The sequence below is a fragment of the Lithobates pipiens genome, unplaced genomic scaffold (genome assembly GCF_037356315.1).
Source record: "Lithobates pipiens isolate NorthernLeopardFrog02 unplaced genomic scaffold, aLitPip1_a1.2 Scaffold_18, whole genome shotgun sequence".
Taxonomy (NCBI): Eukaryota; Metazoa; Chordata; class Amphibia; order Anura; family Ranidae; genus Lithobates; species Lithobates pipiens.
This window is the reverse complement of record NW_027507758.1, coordinates 83,675,588-83,688,077: the sequence shown is the minus strand read 5'-3', so window position 1 is coordinate 83,688,077 and position 12,490 is coordinate 83,675,588. Positions and strand designations below refer to the sequence as shown.

General features: G+C 44.0%; 1 protein-coding gene across 2 annotated transcripts in view; it reads left to right on the top strand.

Annotated features, from left to right (window-relative positions):
- The window catches only part of ITPKB (inositol-trisphosphate 3-kinase B), a 143,065-nt gene that overhangs the window by 8,846 nt on the left and 121,729 nt on the right, over positions 1 to 12,490 (top strand). Inside the window, exons 2-3 of one of the 2 annotated variants that reach the window (XM_077485861.1) lie at positions 3,077 to 3,199; positions 7,619 to 8,936. In XM_077485861.1, the coding sequence (XP_077341987.1) occupies positions 7,779 to 8,936 (1,158 nt within the window). In that variant the 5' untranslated portion in view covers positions 3,077 to 3,199; positions 7,619 to 7,778. The remainder of the gene's footprint in view (positions 1 to 3,076; positions 3,200 to 7,618; positions 8,937 to 12,490) is intronic. The other variant, XM_077485860.1, reaches the window with a different exon arrangement.

The window sequence follows — 12,490 nt, the reverse complement described above, 5'->3', positions numbered from 1 at the left end:
TGGTTAAAAGCCAATATAAAGGAATAGTAGTGGTAAAAAAAAATCCCTTGTGGATTTAATTAACTGTTTCTCTTGCTTCATTCTTCTTTAAGAGGGTGTGGCAGGAGGCGTGTCCTATGCCTACATACATTTCCCTCATTCCTATCTCAAAATGTTGGGAGGTATGATATCAATCTCTGCCTACAAGGAGCTCACAGTCTAAGGTCCCTAACACACATGTATACATACACTCCCTCACATACTAGAGTCAGTTTAGATAGAAGCCAATTAACCTACCAGCATGTCAGTTCAGTGTGAGAAACCAGAATACCCAGAGGAAACACAGGAAGAACATGCAAACTCCATGCAGATAGTGTCCTGGCTGGACAGAAAGTTGTTTCAAAAGTCCTAAAATAAATAGTGGGGAAGCTCTTTCCTTCTCACTGGGCCCCATCTGCCTTCGGGTGCCATCAGATCCGCATTGGCTGTAAGATGAGAGATATTTCTCTCCTGTCTGGACAGAAACATGGAATTTTTTTTTTTTTTTAAAGACAGCTTCAAAATGAACTCCAATTGAAGGCCTAAGTACACAGACTAAATACATACATAAGAGCTGATTATCCTGCCAAAAGCTTTGTATATCTGTCTATCCAATCCTGAGATTTACACAGCTCCGGCACACAGCTCACCCCTGTCTAGCAGACAATGGGACCTAATCTTTCTCTGTTGCAATTTCACTTTCTGATCTGCTCCCTACTCCTATCCAATCACTGGACAGATAAAGGAGAAGCAGCACAATATCTCTATACTCCATGTGCTGCTTTTGCCTCCCCCAGTCTGAGCCCTACTGTACAGGAAATGCAAAGGGCTGATGCCAAGTTAAATTCAGATTCTTATACTACTTGCACTAAATAATACAGGTAATGATGTATGAGGGCCCATTAACACAGAGGATTTTTTTTTTTGTTTGTTTGTTTGCAGTTGGTTGGCAAATCCAATTAAAAAAACTGTTCCAGCAACACATGTTCAATTTCAGGGATGACTGGCATCTACGGACGGAAAACAAACCTGTAAATATTGTGCTCTGGCACTGCCCGCTGTTACTCTACTTTCCCGGACACTGGCCTTGTTTTACATACAACCTTGGCTACTTGGAAAAAAAGGGCAAAGTTTAGTGCTTGCGGTGATATCTTGGGTTCCTAATACATACTGAATTCCAGCCAGATAGAAATACAAACTAATTCAGCTATGTATTCAGGTTAAAATCCTTCAATGTGTTTGTAACTGCAGCTAGTATAAGTGAGTCTTTATATTAGCTCACCAAAAAAGTGAGGGCCAGCACTAGACGGTAGGTAAAAAGGGCTATATATTGTATATATGCAGTGTATATATATATATATATATATATATATATATATATATATATATATATATATATATATAATTTAATTATAGGCGACCTAACACCAGATATATATACCAAGTGTAAGTTTTCCCAGAAAAAAATAATGTTCAATTTTCTTGTACAATTTTCCTTTCGATTTACCAAAAACCATAATTAAAAAGAAAAGAAAGAATGAACAAAACAATTTTCAATTGTATCCAATTAGGCAGGCCTTTGCACTACATAGTTTAAGATAAATCTAAAGGAAAATTGTACAAGAAAATTGAACATGTATGGCCAGCTTAGCACTCAGCACCCTTTCCCCCAGTCCCTGCTGCAGTTACCTCCATGGGTAATACATTTTCATTGTCCTTGCAGCCCGGTGCAGCTGTCCTGGGGTTTGAATACTGCGCTACTTTTTTTCTTATTTCCCTAAGTATGCCAGGACAGATCAGAGCAGTTGTAAATGGTCAGCGCAGTCACGTGCCAGTGCTGACCAATCAGAACCACACTAATCCTGCATGGACAGTGATATTGTATCACCCAGAGAGTTAAAGCGGAGGTCCACCCTAAAATGGACCTTCCGCTCATTGGAATCCTCCCCCCCTTCGGCGCCACAATTGGCACCTTTCAGGGGGGAGGGGGTGCAGGTACCTGTACAGTACAGGTATCTGCACCCACTTCCGGCGTAGATTCTGCAGAAGGTACGCCCCTTTCCGCAGAATCTACGCCCCTTTCCGAAAGTCCCCCGCTGCCTGCTGGGAAACACACGGATCCCAGAGACAGCTGGGACCATCCTTATTGCGCAGCGCGACTCGCGCATGCGCAGTAGGGAATCGGGAAATGAAGCCGAAAGGCTCCACTTCCTGATTCCCATACCCAAGATGGCGGCGGCAGCACCCGAGAGACGATCGAGAGATCGGCTTCGGGTGACGACATCGCGGGCGCGCTGGGCGGATAAGTGTCACTATTTTAAAAGTCAGCAGCTGCAGTATTTGTAGCTGCTGGCTTTAAAAAAAAAAAACGGCGGACTCCCGGCGGACTCCCGCTTTAAATGCAATGAGGGTTGTGGAGGACTCACCTTTTCTGTAAGGGCTCATTCACATGTGCGTCCAAGGGGGCGGCGGTAAAACCAGGCTGTTGAGCCACAGTTTTGCCAACCCCCCCCCCCCCCCCCCCCCACCTGCCTGAACACTAATTATACAGCCATTCACGACTGTACACATGCTGCCGTCATGATGCTAAGCTTCACAGCTGCAGAAAAATTTAAACAGCATGTCACTTTTGGCGGGCAGTGCCACCTCTGTAATGCAACTAATGCAGTTTTATGGGGCCGCATCCCAACCACATGCATTACAAAATGTTACATTGTTGCAGCCTTAGCACTGCAGAGAGGAGACTGAGGAAATGCTTTCTCCTGCCTGCAGCCAGCTGACGGCTGTATATTGCATACCTCTCAACTTCTTGAGTTGGGAATGAGGGACACCTATCAGCAAAAGTATGCAGGCATAGGACACACCCCTTGCCACGCCCCCTTAAATGAGAATTAAACAAAAAAACAAGATTGGTTAAACCCACAAGTGCTTTTTTTCTATGATTCTTTTATATCAGCTTTTGGATTTTACAAATGGAGCAATTTAGAAATTGGATGAAAGGTTTAGCACTAGAAAACACTTTTTGATAGATAAAACGTGCATTTTTTTTTCTATATAGATCAGACCAAAATGAGAGACAAATGAGGAGGAAAGAGGGACAGAGGGACTTTGCTGCAAATCAGGGACAGTCCCTCAGAATCAGGGACAGAGGGACATTGCTGAAATCAGGGACAGTTGGGAGGTATGATATTGTGACATGTCAGAAATGTATTCATGGAGACTTGTAAAGCTACTGAAAAGTCCACTTTATTTTCCTACATTTGTATATATTAGTATTTGTGTTTAGCGACTTGCCCGGTGTTAAGCTGTAATCGCTCGCCCTGTGGATTATTTTCTGGTCGGACTTCTTATCTGTCATTTGCAGTCGTGTCCTCGCAGCTGAAAGTTTTTCTATTTTAGTCAGCAGTCCATTGAAGGCTCCTTGTAGTATTTGAGGTTTGTGTTTATCAGTCCAATGCCAGCAGCAGGGGATTTCCCAGTGCTTCCCAGCTGTGGACGGCTCTCCGCAGCACAAACACAGATGCCACGCACAGAGGAATCACCTGTCACTGGAGCTGCGTCTGCATATCACCAGGAGCTGGAGCCAAGTGGAAGGTTGGCACAGTGTACACGCTGCTTCAGATCTGTCTTTTCAGGGCTCTACTTACCAGCCAGCTTGATTTTTGTTATATTTATTTAAAGCTGAACTCCAGCTTTACCTTCAGCACAATTGTACAGGCTTCTTTCCTTATGGAAATTGGTTTCACTGCACACTGTGAGCTTCTCACAATATGCATTAGAAGCTGCAACAAGTCAGATAGAGCCTGCCTCATTTTCTGGCAAGGGAACATCCGATATCAACCAGTCCTTTCCTCCCCAGCCTGACTGTGCCTTGCCCACCCCTTTTAATTAATTAAATGTCAGTTCTTTCAACCGTGGAGGCTCAGTATCATTGTGGGCATTCCCTAGGGTGGTCTGCATACAAATGGAGTCTTCCTAGGAACACCCACTCCTCCAGACTGACATCCACTCATCAAGGCAGTTTGATATTTGCATAACTCCTCCCAAGAACCAGCCCACTGTTTGCATTAGGACCCTAGGTGCGCAAGGGGTGTGCCAGGTGTGCCTAGGCACTCCCTAATCACTCTGTGTGGTGCCAATTCCCCCTACTGCCTGGCCTCCCCCTGTGTTGTGTCCCCCCCACCGCAGTGCGGCTGGCTTCCCCCCTCTCCTCTTCCCCCGGCTTCTGCGGGGCATGTTTCAGGATGATGATGGTGTTAATCAAAATGTAATTTACCGGCCCCTTCCTTTTCTAGATGTACACAGCGAACACACTCACACACTGTGTTCAATCATAACTGAAGCATAGTAAACTATGTCTACTATGCTTACGTTTTTGAATGAACGGGAACAGCACAAATCACTTTCAATTAATTTGCTGTCAAGTGCATCTGAGGCTGCAGAGAAAGGCGTGTGTTTGAGCTTTGGGGTGCACACCCTAATGCAATAGGCACCTATGGTCAGGCCTGAGGGCTCTTTAGAGGAGTACTAAGCCAGGGTGCTATCCTGTGGACCCCTTTCACTAGCCGTAATCTGTCTGCATTGCATAGAGAAGCATAGAGACCCAATGATTACAACACTGGGTCTAAAATAAGATATGTAATAAAAAAAAATAAAAAAAGTTTGGCTTTACGTACCCATAAAATAGTTTTTATAACTGAATGCATTTGGTAAACCTTCCCGGAGAATCGCTTTAATTAACCAGATTGTTTTTCAGACTGTCTGTGATGCCAGCTCCCTGGGTGCTGTAGCGCCTCTCTGTGGCATTCCTAATTCTGACCAATGCCTGTAACATTCCCCTCTACACTTGGTGCCATAGATACATGTTTTGCTTTTGGCTTTGAATTAACTTTTTATTGTACATATTCAGGAAATGTATTTGTACACACGAATGATATTTAACTTTTTTTTTCTTCCATCAAGTTTATTTTGCTGCAGAGGGGGGGAAGTACAAAAGTTCGAGTTTCCTTTCTCACCCCTACAAAACAGGAACTAGACCAATGCCTGAAGTGTCAACGAAGGAGGTTTTCAGGGCACTGTGCTGTACAACGGTGGGATATTTAGGAAGGATAGCTAATCGGCGTTGGAAGTCCCTACAAGTCTAATTAAAGGCCCTTGTTTTTAAAAGTACAGGCTTGTACTTTCCAGACTTACCTGTTCCAGGTCCGCAAAGCCAGGATCAGAATGACATTCCAAGAACAAGTCAGAGATGACAAGTCCATTTTCTGCTGAGACAGGTTTCCTGTAAAAAGACGCTATTTATGAGAAAAACACATGGGCTGTAATTGTTGGCCTCCCCCTGAAAATGGGAATTGCTTGGTTGGCTTTAGCTCTTTTTCTTTTTCTGTTTTTTGCTTGCCTTTATCTGGCCCTTGGGGCACTATTCCTCCTACTGACACCAACAATGAGGGGCATAATTATTGCCACTGACACCAACAATGGAGCACTATTCCTCTCACTTGTGATGGGGCACTATTCTGCCCACTGACACCACAACAGGAGTAGAATTCCTGCTGCTGACATGAATGATGTTCCTCTCACTGACACCAGCAACAGGGGCATATTTCCTACTGCTGACAACAATGATGGGGCATTAATCCTCCCACTGACACCAGTGATGGGGCATTATTCCCCCCGCTGACACCAATGATGGGGAATTATTCCACCGCTGACACCAATGATGGGATACTATTCCTGCCACTAAAGATGTGGCATTGTGTTACTCTCACTTGCACTAGGACATTTTCTTCTCCCACTGGCCACAGTCTGGCTTCCCTAAAGTCTGAAGGACAGTACACTGGCCCTTTGTTTAGAAAGTTTGGAGACCCCTGCAAAAAAGCCAGCAGATCAGCATGGGGATCCAGCTAACTAGTATTTTCAGGAGGCCAGCAATAGCAACCAATGGCAGTTTTACATTATAGAAACTAGATCATGCTGTTGTAGAGCGGACTTGAGCAGTGCAGGAAACATTTTTTCTTTTCTGTACCGAACAGTGGTTTTGATTCCTTATGTTTAAAGTAGACCTGAACTGTGGAAGCTTTGCCCAAAAAAGACAGACAGAGGACAAAGGACTAGTTACCAGTATTGCCAGTAGCGTTCCTGCATTTGATCTGTTCTTCATTACTCCCTTACCATACCTTGTTCTGAGTGGAGGAGGCCATCTTCGTAGAGGTAGGGCTTTAATTCCTCATGTCAGAGGTTCCTCCCTTCAAACTGGTGTTCTGATAACTAGTGGAGGAATGTTTTAAGCGCAGTTCCACCCAAAATGGAACTTCTGTTTTTCGGAATCCCCCCCCCCCCCCCCTCCGGTGTCACATTTGGCACCTTTCAAGGGGGAGGGGGTGGGCAGATACCTGGATAATCCAGGTATTTTCTCGCACTTCCAGACATAGATAGCCCCAGTTTTGGGGATATCTATGCCATATCTGGCACCTCCTTCATTCCCCCTGCTGTCTTCTGGGAGACACACAGAGCCCAAAAGACAGCAGGGACCAGTGGGATCACACAGCGTGACTTGCGCATGTGCAGTAGGATACCAGTCTGTGAAGCCTCAAGGCTTCACTTCCTGATTCCCTTACCAAAGATGGTGGCGTCTCCACCCGAGAGCCGAGGGACAGATCGGCTTTGGGTGCCGACATTGCGGGCACCCTGGACAGGTAAGTGTACATATTTTAAAAGTCAGCAGCTGCAGTATTTGTAGCTGCTGACTTTTAAAAAAAAAACAGGAGAGGTGGAGAAAGTAAAAATTCACAGAATGGATGAAGCCAGGGCAGGGAGATCCTTGCACTGTGGGTCCTTGGGTACAGGTTCCTGTACAGCACAGAGAATATATTCAACATTTTTAGGTCTTCAACTTTCATGAAAATACCACATTGTAATCCTGCTATGAAGGCCCTTGATCAGTCACTCCCTGTTATAGAGTGACAACAGTCTGTGCCCATCTCCCAGTTGTGCCACCTGTGTTGTCATTCTGTTACATGAGTGCCTGGTAAAGATTTATTACTGGCCATGTCAACACACATTACACAGACTTGGTCAAGTCTTGTCCTCATCAGAAAACCCACCCTGAGAAATGCCAGGCAGCCATCACTAGAGTGCATGTAGACAAGAAGTTAACGCAAAGAGGTTGCATGGGACCCACAGCACATTGATTCAACAAAGGATAAGAAAGCTGTAAAAAGGCAAGTGTTTATGAGTTAGGGTTTATATCTATTTTAATTCTCCAGAACACAGATGGGATAATCGTGGGTAGACTACACATACACATGTTTCAGAGTAGGTTACTACATGGAACAGAAAGTTCACATTCGTAGCATGCTTCTGCAAGTCTGTTCTCGTCCATCTGACATTACTTGTTGTTTGTAGCACAGGTATTAAACTCTGGGCAGGTCCATGCAAATGACAGGTCTCCCATCCTTGTGGATTACATCACATGAGCTCTTCTTGTCCTTGTCACTGCCAAATTGTAATGATCTCTCTCTCTTAGTCAAAGTAGATAGAACTCAGAGTGAGTCATTTACACTTGTGTCTCTCTCTCCCTCCCTCTCTTTTCATTTCACAGATAATTTGTTTATGGAGGTCTGGGCAGGAGCCCAGCTCACTTCTCCTCTGCATACCTTCAGAAGCGATGTCCTGGAAGACAAGAAGTCATTGGGATCACAGATTGTGAGCTCCTGGTGCTCAGTGCCTCGGTCACCTCTAGCTCCTCTTATCTCAGGACTATGGCTGTGTATTGCTATGCCTTGAATAGCTTGGTGATAATGAATAACAGCAATGTGAAGACGGGCAGTGTGACAAAGACGAGCCCAAGTTGCCAGAGACCTGTGCTGCCTGTGCCGGACAGACGGAGCACTTATTGTCCACTGTTGGTCAGTCCATCACTGCCACTCTACAGCCCAGGGCCATCTATTCCTGGGAACTCTCCTAGAAACAATGGTTCTTCTTCTGCTTTTATTTTTCCTGAGCCAGGAGAACGGACTACGTCAAGAAGCCGCAGCCCAAGTTGGAATGGCAGAGATGGACAGTCACCAAGGTTGCCAAGAGTTGGGAGGTGCCCTTCACCGCTTCGACTTCAGGGTAGTTATGTTGGAGAAGCCGTTTCGGTGATAGATTCGCGTTTGGGGACATGGTTGGGGTCTGGACAAGGTAATGGCTCGGGGACTGCAAACACTGAACCCGAGGAGAAAAGGCACATAGCTCGGATACAACGTGAGCTTCAGAATGTTCAAGTGAATCAGGTGGTGGGACTTTTTGAAGCTCATATTCAAGCACAAAATAGTCCAAATTCCCCAATACTTAGAAGTCCTCGACTGGGCAGCAGGTCGCCTTCCCCTCTAAGACACACAAGGCAAGAAGAGACTGTGTTTACATTTGGTCAGGACAGGGGAAGAAAACCCTCTTGGTCCAAAAAAGGGGAGCCACCATCATCTACAAGTCAGACAGTGGTTTCTACACCTCCAACGGTGGTTCCAACAACTTCTTCCGTTATGACCACTGTCGAAAAGGACATTTATAGAACTAACAACGTAACAAATACTGTGCCGCTTTTCAACACTTGCTCTTCAGTAGTTGCCCCCAGTAAGCTATTCAACACTTCCTTTCCATTAGAGGACACCTGCAAGTCAAACTTTCATGGTTTGACCTCTCCCATCCCAGCGGTCATAGTCACTGACCATGGGGAGGATGGTGATTTTAATGTGGACCTTAATAGCCTTATTGACCCGACAACTCTTCCCCGAAAACTATCCTCTTCGTCTGCTTCTTCTACTGGATTTTCTTCCTCTTGGGATGAATCTGAGGATGATGTCTCCAGTGATCCTGAAAGATCCCCAGAACAAAGCACTCCCTTCCTTCAGACAATTGAGCAGAAGCCAAAAGTGGTAAGTGCACTGAGATCTATTGTGTTATTTATTTGGCTTTATATCATACTTACTCCACCACGTTGTGGAAAAGTGACTTCATATATTCAAATCTGTTCCGTATTATCACTTCCCACTAATGACTGCTTTGCTATTGTAATCGCAGAACATTAAGATTATCTGATGTCCTGCTGCTGTGGACTGGAACATTGCACCGCATCATATAGTTACATAAGTCGCTAGATAGGAAAAAAATTTCCTTCTTATTAAACTTTTTAGAAGCCCCAACAGTTTTGCTCCAAAAAATAAAAGCAGGGTTTAGTCCAAAACATAACCCGCTGGGCAACTGTGACCAATTTTACAAATTTGGTCTTTCCTAGCTGAGCAAAGACAAGCCAATCAAAATATTTCTGTTCTAATCATTTACGATTGTATGCAATTAGTTGCAATAAAACCATCTTGTCCTTGATTCTCAAATATTTTAGAACCTGTTCTGTGAGTTTGCTCAACGTTTTGTTACTTTAGTTTACACAATAAAAGCTTTACAAACTTTTTACGAAATGTAAAACAAACTATTTAATCTATTTATACCTTCTCTATGGCTATACATTTTGGGGCCCTTTTATGCCTATGTGCTTGTTATAACATGAGTAAATGCGCTTCTTCACATAATTGTGCAATAATGCGTGTTAATGTATCAAAAATGGAGGAAAGACTTTAAAGGGCTCATGCACACTTAAGCTAAAAAACACTGCTTTTACAGGCGTTTGAGCTTTTTTTTCTCTGCCTCTAAACTCTCCTCCATGTTAGCCTATGGAGTTGATTTACTAAACTGGAGAGTGCAAAATCTGGTGCAGCTGTGCATGTTAGGCTACTTTCACACTGAATCGTTGCGGGCACTGGTGGTAAAGTGGCGTTATATTTAGCGGCGATTTACTGTAATTTTAGCGGTGATATTAGGCCGCTAGCGGGGCGGTTTTAACCCCCGCTAGTGGCAGAAAAAGGGTTAAAACCGCCTGCAAAGTGCTGCTGCAGCGCTTTGCAGGCAGGTTTGCAGCGCGGCCCCAAATTGTTTTCAATGGGAAGGGGCGCATTAGGAGCACTAAATACACCACTCCTACAGTGCTCCAAAGATGTGGCTTGCAGGACTTTTTTGAGCGTCCTGCAAGCGCACCTCTCCAGTGTGAAAGCCCTCGGGGCTTCCACACTGGAGACACAGCAGCTGCTGTTTCATGGCGCTTTGAATGTGTATTTTTAGCGATGTAGCACCTGCAAAGCACTCCAGTGTGAAAGGGGCCTTATACTTACCTGCTCTGTGCATTGGTTTTGCACAGAGCAGCCCGGATCTTCCTCTCCTCAGGTCCTACGCCGGTGATCCTGGCTCCTCCCTCCTTCCACTGCAAGCAGGCACACTCAACAAAAGGGAGCAGTGTGATGAATCATACACTACACTGCCCCCTAGCGTAGAGGGCAATGCAGAGCAGCCGGAGCAGTGAATTGATCCTGTTGATTTTTGTTGTGGTGTGAATTCGTCCTCTGCGCTAGGTGCATTTAATGCTTGAGCGATTTTTCATTTTAATGTCCAGAATAAATTAATATTCTGGCCAATTAAATAAAAAAATTAAAAAAACACCCAAGCCCTTTACATGCCTAAATGGGCCTAAACACTTTTGCAAAAAGACAGATTTATAGCATTATTTTAAGCCCGGGTTCACACATATGCTAACACAGACATCGCATGTGATTCACACCTTACCCTGCTGTGTCGATCACATTAGATGTCTGTGCAGTGTGAGTTCAGCTATACAGTTATATGGCTGAACTTGAATTGGATTCGCACAAAAAAAGGTGCGTGCACGGACTTTTTTTCCCCACACTGGAATCAGATTGCATGGGTGTTCCATACATCCCAACATTTTGAGATGGGAATGAGGGACACCTACTAGCAATTGTATGTAGGCATAGGACACCTCCCTTAAAGGGGTAATAACCAAAAAAAGGTTAAAGTGGATATAAACCCACTATCATTCTTTCTAAACTACTGCAATATTAGTTATCTAGAAGGATATACATGACTCCTGCATGTATACTTATCTGTCAAATGTCTCCCCTCTGTCTGCTATGAGACCCAAAAAACTGCAGATTTTGTGGGTGGGCCTGTTTTCCAGGGCTCAGTGGGTGGAGTCGTGATGTCAGTAGACTCCCCACCTCTACACTCTCCTTATCAACATGCATTTTCTCTTGTATATTTCTTACACTGAACTTCTGCTATGATCACTAACATCCAGTGAAGACCCAGAAAAGACCCCACATGACTTCAGCATGCCAAATCATGCTGAGGTGTGGAACAGCCAATCCTTGCAGAGCAGCATAAGAAAGCAGTGGGAGGGAATTAAAAAACAATGCACGAGATATGTAAATCTCCTGTCACTCACAGCAAGGGGGAGGATTTGACAAAGTTTTTCTCTGTTTGTCAAGATTTATCTCACTGAACAATAAAAGGGGATTGCTCAGAGCTGGATTAACTCTTTGTGGCAAGACTGGGCTCAAATGATAGGAAATCTTATACTCTACATTATAACAGTGGGTTTACATCCACTTTAATTAAATCCATGCTTTTTTTCTTTTTACCACTACTATTCCTAGAAAAAGGAAGAAAAAAAAACTTTCCCTACCCCACTCCTCCTATCTCAGCGCTATGAAATAATAGGAAGCAGCCACACAGGCAATGATAAATAAACAGACATGGATAACAAAGAAATTTGCAAGATAAAAAATCTTCCGATCAGCAGCCACTTAAAAACAGGTTGTACATATAAAAAATAGATGTAAAATTTGCAACTCTAAATAGGTAACAAATGAACAAGTAGCGCTCCCTTCAGTTGTAGCAAAAATTAGGAAACTGACTGGCTAGTGTATGATCACCACCATACACGCAAGAATACTAGATAGATAAATAAATGTATGATGCTGAGTGAAAAAAGGCTCTAGTGAACACAATTGGTGTATACAGTAGATATTTGATGAGTGCACCTTTCACCAGAAATTTCTTCCACTACATGTTCCACACGCCCTCAAGGGGTTTAAACTCACCAGAGCCAGGGGGTTAACAGGCCTCAAACAGCATCAAGCAGTATATTCACTCCACATAACTCCATGGGATGTCCTCCTCTGCTGCCAATTCCAGCGATAGCTCCTCTCTTCTTCCTGCTGACCACTACTATTGCTTTATATTGGGTTTTAAATTTGAAAAATGCAGCAATTTAGAATTTGGATGAAAGGTGAAACACTGTTTGAAAGATAAAAAGTACATTTTATATACAACTATATAGATCAGATCAAAATGAGGGACAAATGAGGAGGAATGAGGGACAGAGGGACTTTGTTCCAAATCAGGGACAGTCTCTCCAAATCAGGGACAGTTGGGAGCTATGTAATTTCTCATAGCCCTGTATATTGTGTTCTTTAAGTCGCACATCCGAGAGTCTTTTACAATACTCCCCACTGACACCACCAATTGTGGAAGAGAGTTCCACATCCTTATCGCCCTGACAGTGAAAAATCCCCCCTGCGCA